Source organism: Gambusia affinis, linkage group LG02 (genome assembly GCF_019740435.1).
Source record: "Gambusia affinis linkage group LG02, SWU_Gaff_1.0, whole genome shotgun sequence".
Lineage (NCBI taxonomy): Eukaryota > Metazoa > Chordata > Actinopteri > Cyprinodontiformes > Poeciliidae > Gambusia > Gambusia affinis.
The window spans coordinates 10,430,380-10,456,920 of record NC_057869.1 but is presented as its reverse complement, the minus strand read 5'-3'; the positions used below and the strand labels follow the sequence as shown (position 1 = coordinate 10,456,920).

Below are 26,541 nucleotides of genomic sequence, written 5' to 3'. Positions count from 1 at the left end.
GAGGTTTAATGTCACTCTATGTTTATAATATCTAAATCAGTCAGTATTTAAAACATGGATCATGGGACAGCAGTCTCTAGTGTTCATCTTAATGATTTTAGTCTGTACACCTGTCAGTGCTTTAAGCCAAAGTGAAATTCCTTGTTTGTGCACACAATCTTGACCACACACTGTCAGTAAATTCTGATTCTGATTCTTTTAAACTAGTTCAAAGCTTACAAACCACTGTGCAAACTACAGGCAGAGATGCCTTCTTCTTAGCAACTGCAGTCGGTCTAGTTTATAGAATAATAGAGGAGGAATAAAAGCTATGGGCCGATAACATTTAAAACAATACATCTATAAAGTTCAGACTTAATACTGCATGTAAGTGACAGTTACCATACCTATATTTATGATGCTCCTTAAGCTGATTTTCTGAAATAAATGACTAGGTACAGTTATTGGTCAAAGTAGTCATTAACTCCTCACATTAAGAGATAAAATTCCAACAAGAAAACAATGTTAGTATCGTCAATTTTCTTAAGCAGAGGGTTAGGCAACTTTATTAAACATGTATCCTAAAAAGATGATCGTTGGATAATTCTCTTTGCAACACGCTATGTGGTAAAGCATCTTAATAATTCTTCTCTCCTTTTCTTAATGTTGTTACTGCAACTCACAGCAATGAGCAACCTGACTTTCCAAATCACACCGGACTCTAACAAGGACAGTGAGACCATCCAAATGGGCCGGGACCTGAAACTGTCATGCCACGTTGATGCCACTCCACAGGACAAAGTCAACTACACCTGGTACAAAAATGGTGCCCCCGTCTTCAACTCAGAAAGCCTGATATTACTGCGCAGTGACCCTGACATGGCACCCGGCACAAGTAGCTTGGAGATTGTAGACATGAAGTTCAGAGACCTGGCTATGTACAGTTGTGTGGCAAACTTCCCAGGCAGCAGGGTGCCAGAGCTGCGTGTGGATGTCAACATCTCCCAAAACAGTGGTAAGATTTTAATTTCTCTGTTTTTATTTCATATTTCTGTGAGACTGGGTCAGACTTAAAAAAACCCTTTGCTGCTGTTATTTTCAGATATAACTAATTAGCACTAAGAAAATTCAAACAAGGAGCGCTCATAACAACATTTATTTAGACTGACCTTTAGACGGATAAAATGAATGGAGCTTGCATTCTGTACACAGAGGGTACTGCATTAATCATCCAAAAAACAGAAAAAATAAAGTTTCTTCTTCAAAGTTTTCAGATATTTTCAGTCGAGGTAAATAAAAAATATGGCTTTTTTCAAAAAATGTCCCAAGTGCTGTTAATTTTTTTGTTTAAATACTGCTTTTCCAGACATCCTATTTGCTTTATTCACAGAAAACAAATTATTTCAGAAAAACCAAAAACTACCATGGTTAAAATTATTAGCTCTGGTACTAATACCCAGTTGAATATCCTTTTTGCAGGATAACAGCATGCAGTCATTTATTGTAGTTTGCAACAAATCTTTGGGAAATCTCCTGAGGAATCTCAGTTTTGCTGCTGATTGCATTTGATTTCCTTTCAAAATCTTCACATATCCTTCTTTGTTAATCATTCCTTAAACCTTGATGAGATTAAAAGTTCCAGAACCACTGAAGCATCTCCATAGCAGGATACTTATAGCACCATGTTTAGCACATTTTCATACCTGAGATTCATTATAGGATGTATGCCATTGTAAAGTTTAGGCAAATTAGTGTGGCCTGCTCTTGTCAATCAGCCAATGTGCATCATTGGTAAGCAATTATTCTCACATACCTTTCCAGTGTTGTTCAGTCTCCACTATTGGTGGCTTGTGTATTATTACTTTTCCACTGGTAATAAACTGTAGCTGGTTTAGAACAGCCTTTTTTTTCATCTGGCTTCTATCCTTAGTGTATCTCTTTAGTTCGACAGCCAGAGCTCTGAGTCTTTAGTAAATTTCCAGGGCCTCAGGTATGGGCAACTGTTTCTATCTCTGAGATGCCCCCTTCTAGAGTTCTTACAATTGGCTTTTTTCTTTCCTTGTTACCTTGATTTTGGCTTGTAACCTTCGAATCCATGTGGGTATAGTCTATTTTGGTCTTTTTTAACTTTACTATTGCTAAGCATCTCTCGTTGTTATTACTGTGCTTAGTCTAGGAGACCCTCGGTGTTGGTGTCATGGTTGACAGGCACCCAGGAAACCTATAATCATATATCAGTTCTTGCATCATTTGGGTTTGGTACCCAATCTGACTTTGTGTTCTTGCTACCCATTGCTGTAGCCTTAATGTGTTGTATCTCCTGGAACTCTAATTGTGACAGCAACCATCATTTGTGTATGTTGGAACACCGAGCTACTAGATTTCCTCATTGTCTCATTTGACTGAGTTTTGAAGCATCAAGGTTTTCCTTGAAAAAGCATTTCCCACAATCTTTTTGTTTAGCCCCGTTGCCTAGGGTTACTGGAGTAGTAGCATTTCAATGGTGCATTATTCTTCTTCCGTGTCCATTGCCGACGTGTTGCAGCAGGTCGTGTCTCATCAAAGTGCCATGATTGTGTGACACTAGGCCGGACAATATCTAACAGTCTAGTTCTTGGTTTATCTGCTCTCCTGATATGAGGCATTGCCCACTATATGCTACCATGATACATATATGTGTTTTATGTTTTAAACGTTTTAAATAATTTTCTCAGTTTTCTGTCTTTGAATATCCAGTCCTCTGATGTTCATTAGCACTACTTGGTAAAAACAAAATGTGGTTAAATCTGTTTCTGTATTTTCATGTTAAGCCTTGTTACAGGGACTAAAACTTTTTTTATTTATTTTTTTTTAGTCAGCTCAGTGTAAGTCTTAACCAAATACATACAGTCATCTATCTGTTATTCTAGGCTTGGCTCAGTATGCAGCATTTAATGTTTAAGTCATGTCTGCCTCCTGAATATTTCATGCAGTCACATAGCTTTTCTTACCATTGTTATCCTTTTGCAGTAATTCATCATGATCCAATGATTAAGGTAGCAAAAGGGAATAAATCTCTGCATAAACTTACGTCAAGTTTTAAAAAAAAATAATTTGCCCACAACATTATTACTTGAGTTAAAAGTAAAAGAATACATAAATAAATGAACTTTCTATATTGTTTTCCTTCAGATGATTTTTATACAATTGCCTTCTCCTTTCCTCCAGTCACTCCTCCGATGCTGTCAGTTCCAACAGGAGGTCAGATTGTAAATGTGCGTGAAGGAGGGTACGCTGAGTTAGTTTGCCTGGTCGATGGCAAACCCCGTCCTCCAATTCTGTGGTCACGGACAGAGAAGGATTTGCTAATGCCTTTGGGGAAGCCCACAGTGGAGACCCCCGATGGCCGCTTGAGGCTAAGGAACGTCAGCCGTGACATGATGGGGGTGTATCGATGTCAGACAGCTTCATACAACGGCCTTAACATCAAGCGCAGAGAGGCACAAATCCAACTGAATGTGCAATGTAAGTGTGGATCAGATTATTTTCACCTGAGAACTCTACACACGACACCTTACAACAACTGTTGTCTGGAAAAGCATATGGTGACAATCACACACTTTGACAATAACGCATCTGATTTTATTTCTTATATATAAGCAAGCGTGTGGTTTATTTCAAAAAGCACAAATGACCAAAGTTAATTACGGTAAGTAAACACCCTTACTCGAGTATGTCACTTTGAAAGAAGGAACTAAGAGAACAGAGTTTTCTCCAACTATTAATAAAACCAAATGGTTGGAAAACAAGCATAATATCAATTGGAGTACAGAAAATAACATTATGGAACAACTGATCAAATTATGACTGACTTTTTTCTTTTACTTTTCCTTTTGATTCTTTTCTAAACTCATACTGGTTAGACTTTTCCTATATTTTTTTCTACATTTTCTGTTTCACATATGTATAGAAAATTGTTTTCATAATCGTTCTGTAGTTTTTTTCCAATCAATCAATCAATCAATCAATCAATCAATCAATCAATCAATCAATCAATCAATCAATCAATCAATCAATCAATCAATCAATCAATCAATCAATCAATCAATCAATCAATCAATCAATCAATCAATCAATCAATCAAGTCCCTGCAGATCAGCGAACACTTTTAGTCCTGAAATTAATGTTATTTAACTACATGTAGAGGTGCATCTCAGTGTATTAGAATAATTTCAAATGTAATTTATTTCTTTAATTCAATTCAAAAATTGAAGCTCCTCAGTCGAATTGATTCTTTACACCCAGGATGTTAGTTTTCAAATGTTTTATTTTGGTAATTTGATTATGTCATAAAGCTATTGTCTCTCATCTACATCTTACGAATAACCTATAGATCATCTATTGGGTTTAGGTAATCAGGTGAGCGACAGTCCTGTTCGTTCTCTCATTAGCCCAGGTAAAACACTTCTGACTTTGTCTTTGGTTTTGCAGAGACAAACAAGAAAGAATCTGCAGTTTGAAATCGATGTGCTGGATACGTCTGTGTGTATGCCTTTTGGAGCAAGGTCTCCAGTCACAGTTCACAACTTGTGAATCTCCAGAATTTTTAGTTTGTTTCACAATACCTCAAGATTATGGCCTTTTTCTCCTGCATTTTTCCTTCCACTCAACTTTCCAAAAACATGATTGTTTCTTCTTTAGCAGTGACCATTGATATGATCATCTCATGGTGACTGTCATTGACCAAAAGCTAAGCAGTCTTCCCCAAAATCCAGTTGGCAAGCTTTTCTGTATTGAAAATCGTTCTTTATCATTAGTCTTAAATCAATATTTTCTAACTGGGACTTGTAGACATTTACTGGTGAAATAAATAAAAAAATTGTATGATATTCCTATTTACTGTGATGCACCTGTATTTGTTGGCACTCAGAAAATACAGAGGGTAAAATAAGAATTGACCATTTTGATTTATTCTCTAATAAATATAGTTTACTTATTTTTATTATTGTGAAATTTATGCTGTTTAAGCTTGTTAAAATTTTTCTACAGTATTATACAAGACAAGACACTGAAATACTGAGAAAATATACTCCTGTTAGATAAGGTCAAAGATGAACTCTCCTAATCTCATTGCAAATTAATTTTTTCTGAAAAATTGCTCCTCCAAATAAAACCCCCAAAAATCACACCTAAGTGAAACTTGTAGATGAAAACATCTTGGTGTGTGTTGTCTTGGTGTGTGTGGTAATGGCAGACATCAAATAATTAAAGGATGAACTGATAAATTGAGACATTCTTGAGAAGAATCTGTAAATGTAGTGAGTGTTAATTTCCCAAATACACAACCAAGGAAACTCCTAATTGGTTTCAGAGACTGTGACTCTACTTGTTTTAAATTGTAAATCTTTAACCACAGCGGTGGCTCAGGATTTAAGTGAGGGACTCTTGTATGAAGAGGTCTCAGTCCTCTATACTGCCATCACGAGTTCAAGTCCCAACCTGTTGACTTTTGCCACACGTTTTCCTCCTGTCTAACAACCCACTTTCATATCACTTCACTATCAATAAAGGCCACAAAGGCCTAAATAATCTTTTTTTAAAAAATGTAAATCCGTAAATAAGAAGAGAAGAACCAAGAACATAGAAAGAACCTCTACTAGATGTAAAGAAAATTTGTAATGAAGTTAAATTTACACCTAGATCTCCACACAGGGAATGTCTGGAAATTGTCATCACTAAAAAAGGTTTTTCCCCAAAAAGTGTTTGATAAATTTGTTTAAGTTTGTTCATTCCCAGTGCCATTTCATTTCCTTACACATAACTTCATTTCTGGACTAGTTTGCTTTGATATCTTTGTGTCCAGCACTCACTTTACCCACCTAAAATAAAGGCACAAATTAATGCATTCTCTCCTTTTCCATTCTCTGCACAAAGTATTTAGAAAGCTTGTTAATGGTGGCAGGGTGCAGGGCCAACACTGTGAGCACTGCTGTCCTCTCTGGGCCGACTCTGATTAATGGAGCAGGTGGCCACCCCACTTTGGACTGAGAAAAAAAAACAGAGCAAAGAGACAAATACATGAACTAGTCTAAGAGTGAGAGATATGGGGTTAAGAGAGAGGTTGCAAGAAGAAAGCTGGGAAAGTGGAGGAAAACATATTGAGGTGCTGACCAAAAGGGAGAAAAAAAAGTTGGCAAACAGAAAACAACCTAAATAAGAACATCATTCTATGGGTACAGTATTAAACATGCAGAAAACCAAATCTTTTTTTTTTTTTTTTTTACTGTTATTCTTCTGAGCTATTTTATTCCCAGCCCTATCTCACATAAGTTTTCAATTTAATTTTGTCTTTTTTTTCTTCCTTCATTTTTTGGGATAGATCAATGTGAAGAACGGATGTCTTCATTTTATGTGGCAGCTATAATTAAACAAAATGCTACTTTTATATGTCCTACTGCCGACTTTGTCTCGGGTCCTTTCTTTCCATTACCGCTCTTCGTTATTTTTCTTACAGCGGTGGATGTTCTTCCTCATTGCCATTCTCATCATCATCAATCAGCCAACTGTTGACCATGAGAGAAGCCCTCTCTCTGTCTTGCCGTTCTCTTTCTGCATGCTGCATCCTCTCATTGGCTCAGCACCTCCCATACTGACTCACTGACTTCACACCACACTCTCTCTGTCATTTGTCTTCCTCATTGTTGTCTTTTTTTAAGAGCTCTTTCTCGCTTGACTCACAACATCTTATACACCGCACACCTCCACCCCTCACACACATACCTACTCCACCCTTCCAGTTTTGTGTAAATTTACTTTTACCATGGGCTTGATCAGTGTTGCATTCCTGGATTGAAACCATTTTGTATTCAGTAAGACAGATAGCAGTGGTGTGCTTACATGGATCATAGCATTCTGACTATGAAACATTGAGGTGCAGTAGCGTCAGCCTAAAACGAGGAGGAACTGAATGCAAAAATGAGGCTTGAGAGAATTTGGAGAGTCAAGTACAAAAGAAATTTCCCATGAGCTTGAAAAGTGTGATGTATTGCCTGGAAACTTCTGTAATTGTTGCAGAAAATACATAAGGCTTGATAAAGGATTTTAATAATAATGACTTTTCTACCAGAAGCCAGAGGGAGTGAAATAATTTATAAACTGCTTGAACATTGGCTCACAACCAACCCTCCTCTTTTTTCAAACATTTTTTTCCAATTCTAATACCAGTACTTCACAATTTGTTTGTTTCTCTGCACGTTACTTTTTTCAGTTCTTAATATTCATCCGAAAAGCATAATTTGGCCACTACTACATTTTACCATGAAACTTTTTCATTTTTTCGTTGAAGAATGAAAAAGGTCAGAAACTATGTTGATGTCACACCCACATGTAGAAAGTCTTGACCAAAAAGCAACAGGCGGCACAGAAACTGAGAAGGTAAATGTTGGGGTGGTTTTACGTCTCCTTAGCATTCAGGTGCTCACTCGTGTTCCTCAGACTGAAGTGCAAGCACAGAATGATAAACTAGTTTCAAACAGGAATTTGGTCTGGCTGAGTTCACTGGTCTGCAGAGGAAGGACTGGAAATCTGACATTTTACTCCCTATAAGCAAGTGCAACTGTTATTCATTCCTACTTTCTTCCATGGAAAAAAAAAGATTACTTTCATATTTGCTCGCAGGTCTGTCTTGACTTTTTTTATATAGTTTAAAAATATTTTGTTTCTTAAATATTCTATTTGTCTTAAGTTAAAATAGTTAACTAGAGCATATCACCTCAGTTCTAAAATCCTTACACAGGCTCTCTGTAGCTCAGAGAATAGATGGGAAAAAAAACCTGTTGTTAGTTTATAAATTATTGAAAGGCTTACCACCAAAATACAAGAAAGATTTGCTGTTGTTATATCAACCTTCCAGACTTCTCAGATCTTCTGGTTCTGGTCTGCTCTTCTTCCCTAGAACCAGACCCAAACATGGAGAAGCAGCCTTCAGCTTCTATGCACTACAAATCTGGAACAAACTCCGAGAAAATTGCAAAACAGTTGAAACACTGAGTTCCTTTAAATCTAATCTAAAGTCAACATGTTTATACAACATGTTTCTTTTGAACTATAACAAATGAAACATTTATTAATATGTCAAATTTGTATTGATGATTTTGTTGACGGCACTCGTCAATATGTAATGTTTGACACTGGTTTCTCAGTTGTTGACTGTTATTTTTATTACTTTATTTTTGTGTTTCTATAATACTGAAATGTGCTGTACAAATAAACTTGAGTGATTGATTGATTGATTGAACTACTTGATGAAAAATTACAATAAAATTAAAATAAATATCCTGTAAAATCCTTGTAAAATTCTATTTTCCACAAAAAAGACAAGAGCAGGCCTTACAAATCAATGTCCAAATGTAAAAGAATTGTGTGGGCAGTTCCAAGTTTCCTCTCCATTGACCTTTTTAACAGCATACACAAGCCATGATCAAAGTTTGAAAATTGTCTGACTAACCATGAATTAAAATTCAAAGTCACAAAATAGGTGTACTTCATTTAAACCCATCTAATCTGGATGGTGCAGTACTTGAGGGGGAGGAAAAAAAATACAGGCCAGAGTAGAAGTCTGAAAATTATGACATGCAAATGTATCTAATCCCTGCCAATCTGAATCCAACTAATTTTCTTCCAACAACTGTGGGTCAGTGAGAAAAGTGGTTCTCTTCCAATACAAACATTTTAGGTGCGACTCTTTGTCCTTGTTGTCAACTTTAAGTTTATGTGGCTGTATTGTAAAAGCTCTTTACACTATGCTACATAGATTCAGTTTGTGTAGCTTTTGATAATTAGTCCAACTGTATTTAATCTTTGTATAAATGGAGCTTTTTTCTGTGGAGGTCTGAATGGTTGGTTAGAAAACGGTAGTAGATAAATAGCACCCTGAAAACCGCAGAACCCCAGACGGTTCAGGGAAGAAGTTATTTAGTAAGTTTAAAGTGCCGTATTTTTCGGACCATAAGCTGCTACTTTTTTCCCCACGCTTTGAACCATGCTGTTTATAGCCTAGTGCGACTTTTCTGTGGATTTTTCTTCAACCACCAGGGGGCTCTTTAGCAGGAGGTGAATCATTGTAAGTCAAAATTGGAAATCAAAGAAGAAAGCGCTAATTTTCATTTAGAATAAGCACATGCTAACAGCAGGCACGACAAAAAAAAAATTCTTCAAACACATTACCCCCTCACAAAGAAAACTACACAAAGAAGTTCATATGATGGAGCTTTTAAGTTGAAGACTATCGGTCTGGCAGTACAGGAGGGAGATAGAGCCGCTGCACGTAAGCTCACGTGAAAGAATCCATGGTTTGGTTTTGGAGACACAGGGCTCCATCCTTGTAAAAAACTGAGAGCAGTGGCAATATCTGCGGCTTATAGCCCGGTGCGGCTTATATGTGTACTTTCCAGTTTTGTTTGTTTTGTTCTCTCTTTTTTTTTTTTACTTTGTAGTTGCGGCTTATAATAAGGTGCGCTCTATAGTCCGGAAAATATGGTAGTTTTAATTTATGAAAAACTGTTCAGCAATCAAAATGGTACAACTGAAAAACTTATATGGCTGTCGTCAGATGAAATTATAACTGAATTGTAAAACAGTATGTTTGGCTTAAAACTAACTCCTAACACCAGAAGTTAGTTTTATGGATTGAACTATGTTTCTATCCCAACTTGAAACATGGTGATGGATGTGTCAAACTGTGGGGATGTTATTCAGCAGGGACAGGGAGACTGGTCAGTGAATCTGGGAAAAAGAATGAAAGAAAAGGAAGAAAAGCTGCAGAAGACTGAAGATGAGTAAAGAGGTTTAATTTAAAGCAAAACATATAGTCAGAGCTATAATAGTATGGTTTATAACAACTCAGAAATGTGTTAAGCTAACAGCAGAAAATGCCTATTGTACAAACAGTAGCAAAGCAGTAATCTATTTTACGTCAAATTAATATTCTCATTTGATACGAAACAAGATAAATAGCATATTTTTCCTCTTCTGCCTCTTCCATAATCCTTCTGTCTTTCTCCTGCCCTTACTCCCGCCTGTTCTGTGTCTGTCTAAATTACACACATAACATAGATTAGAACATTATTACACTTCAGTGCGTGATAAACTTGATGCATAAGGGACAACTGTGATGCTACCTCACCTCTGGGGGCCTTAACACAAAATCTCATCACAGTTCATACAGCAGGAGCACTATTAGTGTCTTGTCTATCTACATGATTAGCCATGGGATGAACTAGCCCGGCTGTGATTTGTGGCAGACTAATTTGGCTGTGTTGTATCTGCGCTGACCCCAGGGCAACAGTAGCTAGTCAGTCATTAACTGCAGAGCCACACATCACTTCAGACAGGTTAATAACTACCGGTTAGGATTGGTTAGCAGCAGGGTTGGGATTGCACCTTGTAATGCTTGATCCCTTTAGCAACAGTCATTTTTCTGTGGTGGATAATTTGTCAATGCCTCTATTTCTGTGACAGTCGGAAAAAAATCATGTTGCTGAAAACATGATGAAATAAATAAAATGGTGATTAGTAGTCCAGAAAGTTGTGATAATAAATTAAAAAGAGCTGTTGTGTTGACTTTGCAGACCCTCCCATGCTGGACCCAGTCTTTCAGGATGTGCGATCCAGGAACTTTCAGACAGTGACCCTGAGATGCACTGTGCTACGGTCCAACCCTCCTCGCCTAACAGACATTCGATGGCTCCGCAACGGCGAGTTCATCCGAATGTCCATGCCGGACCTGAAGCAGACACCAGAACTGAAGTTCAAGCTGGAACCCACTAGCAATGGGTCATATGAGTGCAGAGTCAGTAACAGTGCAGGGACATCAACATGCCGATTTAATGTCTCTGGTAAGTGAAAAAAGAGGCATTTAATTTTATTTATCAAAATTTGCTACAACATAATCTGCATGGCTCATTTTGACACCTATCATTTTGCTTTACTTCCTGACCCACAGCACAACCATACAATGCTGAGTTTTATTTTGATACACCAAACCCAGTGCGCATTCTGAAGGGAAATAATTACTCCTACACCCTGCAGTGGACACAAAGGGATCCACAGGCTACTGACCGTATCATTGGCTACTGGCTAAATGTTCGAAAGGTAAAGTACTTCTGCACAAACACCAAAAATAACACATAAATAGTACTTATATTGTTGTATTCGCGTATGATCTAGATAACAGTACAATGATTTGACATTCTCAAATGCTGACAATAGCTTAAAACAAGATTAAAGAGAGGCTCTATTAGGATCTAAATGGCTTGATGTAGAGTACTTGTACAAATTTGTTGATAGAAAGGGGGGCAGAGCAGAGAGGGAAATAATCTAGACTAAGTAAGGCTCCAAATGGAGCAGTGCATTAGATACAAAGGTACACAGGAGTTGCAGAGAACAATGGCGAAACATAGGCCAAGCATTCTGCAAAAGAAGACAAGAGTTCACTACAGGAAACCATGCGATGGGATTGCTTTTGGATGCTCTACTGAAATGCACACAGAGATTGTAAGAGAGCCTCATGGGTAGGGAGGAACACTAAAGTCAGTGAGTATAATGGAAGACAAACCCTGGTCAGGCCTCCTAAGTTTGCAAAAGTGACCTTGAGTTGGAAAGCATCAGAGCTTCACTTCTTGTCATGGATTTAGGATATTTAGTAAACAGGGGCTTTACAGGGTTTAGCAGTGTCAAACATTTGAAGTCCATCAATATACACCTGCTCTGAATAAATAAAGCAACCAGTTTTACTTGGTATTTTCTTTTTGTAAGGATCTTAATTTTTTTCTATTAGATGAAAACCAGTTTAAGTTGAAAATTGTTTTTCTTTCCTCAAAGTGAGATATTCACATACTGTAAGTACCTAACATCATAAAAAATGCTGCACTGGGTATTTGTTGCTGTTTTGATCTGAATGTTGCTCGGAAAGAGTTGAAATCTTTCAGTATCTTTCACATTTCTACATTTCCCTGAAAGATCGACTTTACATAGATGCAAGCTTATTTACGTGATTATAAAATAAGTGTTAAATTAGTTTTGTACAAGTTTTTGTAACTTGGAGATGTATAAAGATTTCTGTTCAGACTTATTTTATTTTCTCCTCTGTTTTCTCTCTCTTCTGGGATTTCTTCTTATTATCCACCATGAACTATTTTTCTGTTCTATTATTACTAGTTCATGGCATTTCACATTTGAACATCATTGCCTTCACATAGTGGATGATGTTGTCAGATGAACTGTGGGTTACGTAAATGTATTAATTAATGTATTTATGTGATGCACTTTTTTACATAGAGCAACCAGGAACAGAAAAAAGGAAAGAGAGTGTGCAAGAAAGCAAGGGTGCAAAGTAGAGGATTGCAATGCAAATTAAAGAAAAACATGAAATCTCACACGTCCTCTTGACTATTAAGTACACCAGCGGATCATTCAAATGTAATATCTCAGTTTCACAACCCATCTATTTCTACTGGTTTTTTTGTTTTTTTTTTACAGTTCATCCTTTTAACGCCTTGACAGTCTATCTTTTCAGAGCATAGAAAATTATGTAGAGTCTCAAGGGAGACATGCAAACTCTGAGGAAAATACATGAGGACAGAATCAGTTCGTGTTTCGCTGTACTGTTTGATCTGAAACATGGCTGCAAAGTTTTTTCCATTTGCTTGTATTTGCATTTTAATTTTGTGTTTTTCTGATGTAAGCCTGTGTACATTTATTCAACTTTATCCATTCAGTTTGGAGTATGTAAATACTGTGTTTAATTGCCCGCCAGTGCATTTACCAATATCCATGTATATTCATGTGAGTCAGTGTCAGACTGCTTGTTATCTGACTGTGGGGGGATTTATCTGTCCAGGAATTAGCTGAGTTGACAGGCCGTACTTTTTCTATCAAGCAGACGATACACTCCATTTCTTTGCACCATAATCTTCATCCAAAGTATCGTTGGAAACTGATGTCTTTACCTCTTGGAAGAGATGTTTATACAATAATTTTTTTGTTTGTTTTTTTTCAATAGGACAGCAAAATAAACTAAACAATTTGTTGTTCATTCCAGAATTTTTTCTAATGCCGTCAAAGGTCAGTAACAGATTATATTAGGATACACAAAATAATCCAATTAGTTGGATAATTATTGTGAGAATTACCAGGATATTAACACTTTTAACCATTATTTAACCTTGCCGTAGCTTTTAATGAATGATCATTTCTGCTGTTTTATTTTTTCAGTTGTCTAATCAGCTAATTGCATCTTAATAATAACGAGCATACAGTGTTTTACAAATGATCCTGATGAACTTGAATAAAGATTGGCCTAATAAAATAACCCTAAATTGAAACTACTTTTTTCTGACTTAAAGATAATTTATTACAATTTTGTATTCTTGCCCTTAGGTTGTGTCCGGGATTGTGGCTCTCGATTGTCTAATTTCTACATCCTAAATCGAGATATAAAACAAAGCATTATAAAACCTGAAAGGCCACACAGAAAGCAATTTGTGTAATTCAAAGTAAAATCAGTGTGTTCAAACACTCAAATAACATAATCTGTCAAACAAGGCTGCAAGCCTTTTGGTGCTTGATGCAGAGTAGAGGCATTGTCTACTTTACCCAAGAACAGACTCACAAAAAGGATTTTCTTTGAGGTTCTCATTACAGAATTTAGAAATTGCTCACATATGTTTGTAGATAGATTAGCATGAAATGAATGTCAACCATAAATCTAAAGGAATTATTGCAGTCTATCTGAAAGAAATATATCACCAGTTGAATAGCCTCCCATACGTTTCAGTCAAAAAATGCAATTTCTGTTGCTACTTTTTTACTTCTTCCTCTTTATACTAGATCACATCCCAGTATGTTTTTGAAGTCTATTTATGTTAAACATACATATATTTGTTTGAATTAGCAAATTAAATTCACACAAACTCACTTTTTATGGTATAAATCAAATCAATTTGGAAATTGTCCTAGTGCAATTAAATGTATGTCATTTATGGATCAATTTTTAATCAAACATTTTAAGATGGTCAAACAGGCATCCCCATTAACATATATATGACAGATTGAAAATATTAATATATTTTAAATTGTATCAGATTTGTGAATAATTTGTGAAGATTTGTACTATAACTATGCAGGTAGAGCGTACTTACAGATTCATGAGTGCCGCTATTAAGAGATGACATGCAAACATCCATATTTTACACGGAATGTCAACTCTGAACTTTCCACATACACAATATCACTTAAAGTCTCTCATTTGCTTAATTAGTGATGAAAGAGATCCATTAACAGATTAAAATTTAACCTCACACGTTTTGTCAGTCCAAGTCTCTTATATATCACTCTATGCTTGTGTTTTGTGGCAGCCTATCTTCTCTTTCACACATTCTTTGTCTTGTTGCGTCTTTGATGACAATCTGATAAAGCTACAAACACTTCCTGACTGAAATTCCTGGGAGCATCTGTTTCCAATGAACACACACACACCTACACCTCCGCACACATCAAGGTGGTTATATAGACTTTATCATCTGACATCATTCCATTTCAAAATATGTTCTGCATCTTTCTCATCCTGCTCTTTTTTCTTACATGAAATCTAGAGCCATGGACACATCTACACATACTGTCTTCTTATCTTCACAAGAACCTAATCCTAATTTAAACTTGATTCAAACTTAAACCCTTCCCCAATGTGTAAGAGGATATAGGTCTGTCTTCAGAACATGGTCACTCACACATAAAGATTCTTTAAGCTCAAACATCTCAAAATTATCACCGTGTAATTTTTTATTACATCACCATACTTTTTCAGCTTTATTGCAGAAATTGGCTAAACTAGCTGTGCAAAGCAACAAATGTCTCTATAGAAGCATTTCCTCTCAAAACAGATTTTCTTTTCTGTCTTATTGCATGCATTGTTGTATTAAAGGAATACAAAAAATACATTCCCCACAGAGTGAAACATTGTATGTGTTTACTTCAGAGGTAGTATTTTAATTGTATGGTGTAGGAAGACAAGCAAATAATGCTCCTGTATGGCCTTTCCATGCACCCAACACTGCACCATACATAATACATTAAGGCAACCTCTACACAGATATCTTGGACATGTCAAAAAATTGTTAGACACCATCTATCCAGCTCAAAGATCTTACTGTTGTGGAATTTATACTGGTGGTATTCAAGAAGTTTCTTATTCCATAAAGATCTATGCAGATGCTAAGTCTGCTTTGGTGAAATCTTACACACCTTCATTTGCTCATTTTTTGAAGTGGCTTAAACGAGATGACTGTCCCAACCACTTTTCTATTCAGCAAATAATTCTTTTAAAAATTTTGGACAACAATAGAAGGTGAATAGATTTTCCGTTATTGATATTTCATCCTGTCATTGCGGAAATATTTTTTGCTTCTCTCCCCGTGTCTTAGCAGATTGTGAATTCCCAATACAAACATTCTATACAGAACAAAAATGCATCATAAGCAGCAAACACTTTTCATGCATTTGAGAAAACTGAAACATTGCATGCATGGTAAGATGAGAAAGAATTTGAAAGCAGTTTTAGTATGGTTTGCCATCAATGATCCACACGCTAACACTTTGCATTTTGTGGCCTCTGTAATTTTCTCTGGATGACAAAGAGGACACTCACCAGAAACCTTGAGAACAGTCACTTAAAACCTTGTCAGTTATTACATTACATTTATTTTAGCTGTTCAGAAAACAAATATATGGGTCAAGTTTGTCCCTGGTTGTAAGGTCAACGCTAAACACAAAAAGTAAGCAGATTTAGAAATGTGTGAACCTCAGCTGAATTATAGCAAAGAATCTTAAAAAAATAAATAAATAACCCATTGCACAAGCAAGACAAGATAAATGATCAGGCAGTTCCCATGGAAAAGTAAGAAACCTAAATAGTGGCAGGGTAATTAACAGATAAAATACAGGTGCAGATGAAAGGGGAACTAAGCACAGGTGAAGAGGCAGGGAGAATATTACATAAAGCTCAAGCTCTGTTTAAACTGGCCACAGCTTCACTCTGTAGTGCACTGTGTAGTGAGCAGTGCCATTTCAAAGTTTAATTGTAACTTCTAATCAACTATACAGCAATATATTGCATAATTATATATATTTTCTACCCTACAACTAACAGGTAAATGTTTAAAAATCTTTTTATTAGGGAATATAATGCAATCCGAGTTTGGTATCTTTTCTCAGATCTCCTCACCCCGTGGCCAAGCTACTTAACAGATCATGAAAGGATAAGTGCATCTCTACCTTTCTGAATCTGTCTTCTCCATGTCAGGAAGGGAGGAGAAGATCTCTGACCTCAAAAGTAGATGCAGAGTTCTTACAGCTTAAATAGTCCACACAAATTGTTAGTACATGCTTAATATATACAGCCAAAGGTGAATACGTTCAAATGTGAAGCAGCAGTACAGGTCAAGTTTGCTGTCTGAATTATCATTCAAGCGTCACCAAATCTTATATATGTTGAATGTTATAGTGTGCTACTAAATGGATGAAAGGTTTAATCTGAAAATCCACCATTTCGTCTGCTTTGTTTGGTGTCAGGGTAGAGATCCTTCCTGACTAGGAGCAGAGTGTGAAAAGTTGGATCAACTGGCATGGACCTAATGGCACTGAGAAAAGGAGAATGAACAGGCAGCACAGCTAGTGGTGTAGAGCCTGGTTAGGAAAGAAGGATTTGATTCAAAGCTTGCTGCCAAGTGCACACTTGGAGGGCTTGGGGTTGTGGCTGCCATGGGAGGCTCAAACGGTAATTGGAGTGAGAGAACCAAATTCATGGCAGCCAGGGCATGACTCACTGTGGTCTTGTCAATAAAAATGATCAACTCTTCCAGGCTAAGTTTGAATTTGTGTTGGTTTATGGGAGTACAATGGAAGCAGCAAGACCTCAGACTGACTGCCAGAGGAAACCTGAGTAGGGATGTCATGGTGTACGGAGCTGTATGTAGAAAGATTATAGGAAATGTTTTGATGGTGTTGTAAAGATGGAGCAGGTGGCCCATACTCAGGATAGTAGTCAACGTTTATGTTTATTAAAAACAATACATCCACATGTATATGAAATCATATTCAGCAAATGTGGTGCAAATCTAAATAAATGTGGTTCTACACACAAATTGGAAGAATCACCCAAGGCTCCATTAGCTGAACATTTAGAGTTGGTACACTGCACATTTGCCATTAACACAAAATCACACACAATATCTGCTCACACACATAGAGAGAGAGAGAGCTCTTCTTCTTCATGCGTTACCTGATAATGGCATGCTGTGGGTGTACCAAGTTGTTATGGTGAAGTGGCTGACCTAATGCATTAGATTGAGTTCACTGTCAGGTCTTTAAGTAGCTGGGATCAGAGGCAGATACACAGCTAATGGATCCTTCTCTCCGTGGGTGGAATAACATAGCCATAGCTCTTTACTAAATGCGATGGGTGACAAAAAAAAAAAAAAAAAAAAACTTAAAAAATGAGACAACAACTGGACTTGGTTAACATGATAATCATTTTATATTCGTTTGATCCACAGCCTGTTTAATTGATTTACAGTTTTTTTATGTGGTAGGCAATGTGATTTGGTTGTACATTACAAGGCTTGCTGAAAAGCAAAATAATTGAACAGAGTCAGTGTCTCACTGCCATTCTGGCTATGTCCAAGAAATATGTGTTTGATTCCTGCTTCTCAAGTAATGGCTATCGAGTCCTTGTCTTGTCATCATTATGGGAAATCACTTATCTCGCTGAGTGCTCTAAAACTGGATCAACATGTATTTTTTAGACCACAAATTGCTGAGAGAGAGAGAGAGAGAGCTCCAAAGTAATATTGCATGCGATGGCCTCCAAAGCTTTTAATGAGTAAAGCAGGTCAGATTTGTTTTAGATACAAAAAAAAAGACTGCAAATTTTATGAAATTCAAGACTATCTAAGCCCAGTGGTAAGATGTTTGGGGAAAATGCCCAGAAGAGGTAAGTTTGTAAAGACATTCATTAACTAAAATGGCTGTTTTAGAGGTGTTAGTGGATAATTAAGACTCTGATAAAGGCATTTACAAATAGTGATAATACAAAGAAAAATCGGGCAACTCATAGTTTGGTTTCAGTAATGTAAGAAAGCACATCAGGTATACTTATGTTTGAGTGAACATTACCTATGCCCACTTTTAGTTAGTAGGGATGAGGAATGATGACTGGCAGTGGTGAATTTATGAATTTCAGTGCCAAATACAGTGAGAGCGGGATTCATCACACTCCTGCAGCATTGCTCTTCTAATATTTGCAAAAATGTTTTGCATTTCACCTGCACAGAACAAGCAGAACCTGGTGTCAAAGCAAATAGACCTGAAGGGTAAGGAGCCAGAGAAAGGCGTGCTGATGTCCCACATAATAACAGACCTGAGAATTCCTCTGTCTTATGAGGTTCGACTGGCTCCCATCACCACCTACAGCACAGGGGACTATGTCAGCCGAATCATTTTGTACTCAGAACGTAAGTCTCTTTTCATGTCCTTCATTTTTGTGTAAAAAGTTATGATGTTTACGAATTTGCTCAAAGCACAGATCACAATGAGCTTATCTAGATAATAATCCAAATGTAATTTTCTTACAGCCTACACCTATCCACGATCTTCAGGTAAGACCCAACAAATATTATTTATTTTTTCCACTTTTCTATTTTCAAGTGAAGACTAGTCTTTTTCGGACCTTACTCCTCAATCTAAGGATGCTTATGCTATAACTTTGTTATAGCATTTGTTATACTACCTTATAACAATTTGGATTCAATTTGATTTAAGACTAGTATGCTATTGAGTTCGCAAGAAGAACAGTCACGGAGCCAGATTGGGTAGCATAACCACCATTTTAAATGAATGAGTGAATTTGCTTTACTTGACAGCTGTTTCCCCAAACATATTGTTGGGAAATTCAGTAATGAGGCTCTTCTTCTTAATCTGTGTAGACGTTTATCTCAGTAAATTAGAATATTATCAGGCATTTTACGGACATTCCTGTTATGTTTCTGTTAATTTAGATGGTTATGATTGCGGCTACTGGAAATAAAAGCTTTTTAAAAAAATTCATATTACTTATGGTTATGTAAAGGTTGTCTTTTGACCATATTATGGCCATTAATGAGCTCAGAGTTTTCCCATAGGGAGTCATTGACACCTTCTATGGTGAGGTAAGCCACAAAAGCTCATTGCTAAGAAGTTGTCACTTCACAGAGTGCTAAATCCACACATATTAATGGTAAGTTGAAAGTTGTGTAAAACTGTTATGGAAAGATGTGCATAACCACAACCTCAGGATGATTGAAAGCAAAGCCCATTTAAAAGCCAGGGGAAATTCAAAGTGTATGGACTACTGAAAGAAGAAACACATAAGACATAAGCTTCAGCTATCACATTATTTGTGTTAAGTCACTTCTGCACCAAACACTAAATTAGAAACGTTTTACCTATACTGAAGAGAAAAAGTAGTTAACAGGTGATTAGTAGTCCAAAGTCCCTTTTTTTTTAGATGAACATGGATTGTGCTCTGTGCAACAGTGGAAAGGCACAGAATCCTCATTGCTTTATGCCAAGTGTGAAGGTTCCACAGTATTTGATGCTTTATTAAGAGGAAGGTGAAAGATACCAGAGCTGAAAGCTGCTAGTAAACTGACCTGGACTTAACATGTTAACAGAGCGTCTATCTGGTCATCATCAACCCATTATACATTGATTTATAGAAAATAACAACATTTCTTTATCAAAAACAAACTTTAAATGTTCTTATCATATTATCATTTTTGGAAAAAATTAATTTGGGGTTTTCTTTTAGCTATAAAGAATAATCTCCAAATTTATGAGAAATAAATGCTTAATATGCAGCACTCTCTGTGGTACAACATTCATGTAACATTTGTCTATATTATAGATAAATGTTAGATGACACCTGTCTTACTAAAGTGGAACAGTCTGATTTACAAGCATATATTTATGTTACAGACAAAAGGGAGTTAAAAATGTGAAAAGATAATTAAATGTAATATAAAATTAAATCATAAAAATATTGTTATATCAGGTTGTGGACCAATAGAGTTGAAACATGCTCTATCAAACTGTACAATTTAGCCTCCTTTCCTCCTTCATTTATTGATTTTATTAAACACACTCCACTGTCTCCGTGCATCTCATCCCCGTTGTTCTCAGTCAGTCGGGTCTTCTGTGTTTTGTTCATTAAGAGACACGCTGCATTTTCCTGCCAGGAGTGGCAGTTGGCTCTGCCAGGTTGAAGCAATTAAAACAACAGCAGATTGGAACAGACTGCGGGAACAACGGTGTAAATTGAAAGCGGTGCATGAAGTGGAGAAGGGTGTGAATAGTAATAGATTAGCTCCCTGAAACAAAAGAGAGCTTGCGGGCCATCCTCATGGGGAGCGAGAGCCACAAGCGTCTATCAGACTCCATGTCTGTGTGTGTCTCCGGGATGCTCCTGCCAAGGCTGTCAGCTTGGATGGTTTTAGACGGCTGTTGTCATACTCTTACGTCTAGTGAGTCTTTGATAATGGCAAACCCCACCAGATGGGCTAATGAACGTGACAACACCATAGAGAAAAGCTACTTTATCTTGCTTAACAAGAGACATCAGCATTAGGAATGATGAAATATGCTGTTTCTGATGTGCACTGTAACTCAAAAGGAAACAAGTAAATCTGAAGACAAGAAAGTAATTCCAAAGATCCCAGAAGAATATACAGTAAAACTAAATCTGATCACATCACCAGTCTATATGTGTGAGTACAATTATATTTTACATTTTGACAGTGTAACTACCTTGGGAAATTGTGTATTTTTCTTTAACTTATGCTTATTCTTTGTCGATCAAAAACTTCCTGAATGTACATGTTAGTTTTAGTTATTTTTTCAGCCTTGTAATTTAAATTGGGGGGAGGACTTTTGAATGTGCAGCACAAAATAAGACCTGATTTGTAAAATAAATCTACATTTATTCAGGTTGGTGTACAGAAAGTGGGATCTGCTTTTCTCAGACAAAAAAAAAATCTAAATGTTAAGCAGTTTGTTTCGACAATTAATTTGAAATTTAGCAATTCTGTTTTGATCTATTTAATTGAATAAATAAATACATAAATAACATGAAATAAATACAAGTTTTGATGTTGTTTCTTTTATAATATCCTGGAACATTCTGGGTGAAACAAGATGCCAATGATACACTTTGCAATATCTAAATTGCCTTCCACACTGTGTCCATCATCTTTTAGTAATTACTAATTTGTTGACTGAAGTGCATTTTGAGGAGGTAATTTTTACACATTTATTGATGGCATGTTTTGGGAAACTTGATCAAAGACATTTCATCACCTGTAGCTTCTCCTGTCTCCAATGTAATATATTATGAATAAAAGTTTTTTTTTGTCCTTTTTCTTCTCTCATTTCTTTTCGTCCATGTATTCACACAACTTAGACCAGGTGTGTGGGTTTGAGGATGACAGGATCTGTGGCTTCTCTCAAGACCGGAGTGATAACTTTGATTGGACAAGACAGAATAATCTGACGCACAATCCCAAACGATCTGCGAATACTGGACCAGAGACTGACCGCAGTGGAACAAAAGAGGGTAAGGAAATGGGGAAGTCGTCTGAAAGGCAGAATCTTACATTTCTGTAGAGAAACATGCAACTAGTGGTTGAAGAGGCAGAAACACAGGAATGGGAGAGATTCTGAGCTTTGGCTTTAGTGAAATACTTTTAGTTAGCCTTATCATTTTCCAAGGATAATTGGAAAGAAAATATGTGTATGAATGGATATTGAACCATGTGATGATTAAGTATTTAAAATAAAATAATAAATTGGCCAATATTGGTGCAACATTTGCATCAAACGTGCACAAAAATGTGTGTAAAATAATGGTTCAAAAGTATTTGAGCAGTTAAAGTTGTGTCTTTAACTGCTAGATTATTCAGTTTCAACAGTGGCTTTATTTGATTGTCACAGCCTGAGTTGTCTGTCTGAGAGCATCTGCATAGAGATTAACTTAATTAATTAAAACAATTTTCAAAGCTCGTGTCCTCTATAAAAAAGTTATACAATGTTCTGCTGGAGCACCGCAATGCAGAAACTATCTAGCATAAAGCAGCTGATAGTTAAACAAAATTATTATTTAATGTAAATCAAAATTTGCACCTGAAGATACAGAATATGAAAAAAGCAGAAATCCAACAATGAAACAACAAAACTATGATCTTTGTTTGTTGATTGTTGAACCATGCTGGAGAACGAGGCAAATACTATTAATTAAATTGGGTTTTCAGTTTTAATTTCATCTCCAAACAATTGCAAAAAGATTGCAAATCATTGTCTGTGACCCTGTTTTTTAAACACTGATTCACTGTCTTGACTTTTAATGACTCTTTGACAGTTGAGAATCAAATCTCAGCTCTAATTCTTTTTATTTCCTGGTTGATTGCAGGGTATTACATGTACATCGAAGCATCACGGCCGCGTGCTCAGGGCGACAAGGCTCGTCTTCTCTCTCCACTTTTTAATGTGTCTTCAGTCAGGGGTCCCAAGGGCTCTGGCCGAGTCCCATACTGCGTCTCCTTCTATTATCACATGAAGGGCAAACATATTGGTGAGTGCTCACAAACATTCACATAATTTCATTTATTACATAAAAGCAATCGTAAAAGCACAATGCACAAGAATATACTGGCAGAAACATTCACATTTATCTTCTGCCAAAGGCTGAATTTGGAGCTCGACCCCTATGTGTGGAGCTTGTCTGACACAATAACGTAGAGCGTGTGTTTGCAGGACACACAGATTATTCAGGGGGTGTGTTAAAGGGTGTGCCCTAGGATGTTAGCAGTGGTCTGTTTGCACATTTTTGCTTGTGCATCAGTGTGTCTGCATTTGTGTGCTTTTGGAGGTGGCTAAAGGGGGCAGAGGCTGTGTGATTTATGGCAGGGGCAAGATACAATCAGTCATCTGGCAGAGCTGTTCATCATAATATGTTTTGTCACAGCGCTAGAATGCACACACAGTTCCACACACATATGTTCACAAACCAGAACACTAACAAATGAAAACACTGGCTTCAATTCACTGTTCTTAAATAATGTATATACATGAACACAAACAGCAACAACACTGTAACCACACTTAAACAACACTATAAGGTCATGATCATCATTCTCTCCACTTGTGGAGGAATTTGGTCCACTGTTTTACATTGTCCATTTCATTGGGGTTTCATTTTGTTCTTCTGTTCTCACAGCAGAACTTCAGAGTTTTTAGCTAAATTTTTACACATTTTCTGCTCCAACCGTTCTGCTGATTACCCAGTTCTTGTCAAACTTTAGCTGTTTAACAAATATCATTATGGATATTTCAAGTATATTTTAGTAGAAAGACGAGTTTAAAGTCAAGTTGATGACTATGAGGTTTTCAAGACCACTGTAGAAAAAAGTAGTCCATATTTTGACTGATGTTGACTGTCCAACACAGCAGTACGTATCGCAAAGTGACATATAAATGGATCAATGTGTTAAAGTATGGGGATGATAAAAAAAGTGATATCTGTCAATCAAGCAGCCAGAAAAAGTTGCCAAAAAATCTGAACTTCAGCTATCCTTATTAACTTCATCAAAACTAAGAACTCCCACCATTGTCAATCTACAGCACATTACAACCAAAAGCAACTATTTTGACTTTTTAACTGACAAAATGCAGATGAAAAATAGATAAAATCTTGTAATTCTTAAGTGTTCTTGTCTATTCAACCTTGTTACATAAAAAATGTCTTATTGCATTGTTTTATATGTTAAGGTTCTTACAAAGAAAAATGAGGACCAGCAGGCCAATTTAAAAGATAAAAAACTTAAAACAATAAGTCTTAAAAACATATCCTTAAGTTTTAGACTTAATAATGAAACTGTGACTGTTTAACTATCACATAAACTAATTTCACACAGAAGTTCTCCTTAATACTTGACAAGCTGTCGTTTCCTATCATTAGACTTTGTATTTTGTGTATCTGGACAAATTCAGAGACTTAAATGGCTCTTTGGACAATAAAGGCGTCGGCCTTCGTCTCATGCCTTTATGCTTTAGATTCAACATTTAAATGTTTAAAAAGACAGTGCTGATTAAATATCTCCAGGGCAGAATAAAAAAAGAAGGGGTGTTTGGTACAACAAAACAAGGGAAGACAGCCTTATTCTCATTGTTGTGTATAAGTAGTGAAAGAGTTGGACAGAATCTTATACACATACCTCAGGTAATGTTTCTCTTCTCCTCCGTGGGCTCACTGTCAACGACAATAAACAACATTTAATTAGTTTTTGTTGGCCATTGGGTTCTAAATGTTTAGAACTGTTGTTGAGAGCAGCAAGACATGTGTAAATACATTCACTGGAATGTTTTAAAGACTAAAGTTTCCAAATAATGTAATTTTTTTGTTTGTATAAAACTTTTATCACTTTACACATACATATACATATGTATGCAGCATCCAAATCTCAGTTGGTTTCATCTTTTTAGATTTCAGTTTTGGTTCTAACAGTAAATGACTGCATAAATAGAGTGGGAACTAAAGGTTAGCTGGATGATGCAGTGAATGAAGGCTTTATTCCAGTCATCCAAATGAAATAATCCATTTGAGTTAAAAAGCATTAGTTCATGCATGTCAGTTTGTGAGGCTGTGGCTCACATTGTCCTCTGATGACAGTGTGGATAAATAGGTCTGATGAAGCTGTTCCTCTGACACTTTTACCACTAGACTTTGCCATGCCTTAGACCAATCAATAGGCTGCCTATCAGAGTCTTCTTTATCCTGTGCAGTTTATGTGGACCTGCAGGAGTAGGTATGTGTGTGTAGGTGGCGAAAGTGAATAGCTGATTTCTGTGGTTGCTTTGTGATGAAAACAATGTTTCCAGCCTTATGCTGACTCAAACTTAACTTCTGAATACAGCTTCCTTCGAGTTTATATCTCTTCATCAGACTCGAAACAAAAATATGCATGTCTGAAAACAAAATAATAAATACAAATTTATATCAATATAGATATCGATATCTTTCTATTTATATTATTACCATTTATTTAGCAAAACATCCAACTCATTAAATAATCCCATATCATGAAATTAGTCTTACTTGAGGGTTTTTTTTGCACCCCTTCTTTGCATTTGTCAGCCTTCAGAAGAGGTTTTATCTCGATCAACTTTTACATTTCTTCAAGGTTTAAATAATACTACTATGTAAACACAACACACATTCAATACAGAAGGGATTTTGTCTGATGTGCAGACATATAGATACTACTTCTGTGTGCATATCCATTAATACCACATGTAGTGCACGGATGCCCCCTGCTTGTGTATTTGTTTAGAAGACTGGTGGTTGGTTAATGTTCCAATTAGGGGCTGGCTGGTGGTCGTTAAGAAGATGAATGATTCTCTCACATCTTAGAGGGCTGAGTGAGATAGAGACAAGAGGGAGCGAGCCTATTAGGGCCCCTTCTCATAGCTCACACAGTGTTTCTTTCCTTACTCTAACACATCACACGAGAGTGAAGTGTGTATACTGTAAATATACTAAAAAAGAAAGGTTAATTAACACATTCAACAAATGCCTCTCCTATTCTTCTCCCATGTTCTCTGCTGTAGGACTTTTCAATGTGTTGCCATTTCACAGATTTTAGGAGAAATCTCAACGTCAGAAAGTCTCGCAGATTAAATGTCTGCCTAAATGTCATAAAGGCTTACTTTAGGTGCCTACTTTTCTGCAGATGTTTTTAGTGACAAAAGATTTTAAACTGACCTGTTCCTATGTCTGTTGTTTTGTTCCTGAATTTTCTGGAGAAAATCTTTTGTTATAGTGAGACCATGCCAGTTACAAATTCACCATTTGTTGTCGATATGTAACTTTTTCACAGGCACGCTCAGTGTTCTTCTGAGGGTGAGAAGTATTGCGCCTGTGGATTCAGTGGTGTGGACAAAATCAGGTCATCAGGGCCCAGACTGGAGTAAAGCCTTCTTTGACATCAGCCCCAGCGGACCCTTCCAGGTAAAACTCTGGTCTTCTCTCCAACACAGGGAACAGCAAAGTCAATAATATAGCAATGAAGAACCTGCACACTTAAATCTTTTGATAGGATTTCAAATATAAAACCGATATCTCAAGAAAAACCTCAACAGTTTTGAGATGGGAACCTGTTTGTTGGTTTGAATGACAGTAGGGCCCCTCCCCCTCTGCTCTGCCTCATCACACTCAGCAATTGAGATGTGTTGTGTGAAATTCAGAACGTGACCTGCAGGTACGACCCAGTCATCTGCTGAAGGAAAAACATGCAGTGTCTTCTCTACTGTTAACGTGAGTTTTGAAGAATCCAGCCTCTAAAGGCAATTTGGCTCCCAGTGTTTGCTCCTTGATTTTTATCATGGCCCACCACTGTCGCTTTGGTTCACTCAAAGGAGGCAGAAGAAAAAAAATAAATTACA

At 36.7% G+C, this 26,541-nt stretch overlaps 1 protein-coding gene across 5 annotated transcripts in view; it reads left to right on the top strand.

The window, feature by feature from the left end:
• LOC122844441 (MAM domain-containing glycosylphosphatidylinositol anchor protein 1) overlaps nt 1–26,541 on the top strand; it is a 187,613-nt gene that overhangs the window by 141,447 nt on the left and 19,625 nt on the right. For all 5 annotated transcript variants that reach the window (XM_044139905.1, XM_044139889.1, XM_044139870.1 and 2 more), the window contains 9 exons: nt 665–994; nt 3,187–3,483; nt 10,587–10,853; nt 10,961–11,109; nt 18,344–18,524; nt 18,645–18,668; nt 21,506–21,658; nt 22,511–22,672; nt 25,977–26,107. In XM_044139905.1, coding sequence (XP_043995840.1) covers nt 665–994; nt 3,187–3,483; nt 10,587–10,853; nt 10,961–11,109; nt 18,344–18,524; nt 18,645–18,668; nt 21,506–21,658; nt 22,511–22,672; nt 25,977–26,107 — 1,694 coding nt within the window. The remainder of the gene's footprint in view (nt 1–664; nt 995–3,186; nt 3,484–10,586; nt 10,854–10,960; nt 11,110–18,343; nt 18,525–18,644; nt 18,669–21,505; nt 21,659–22,510; nt 22,673–25,976; nt 26,108–26,541) is intronic.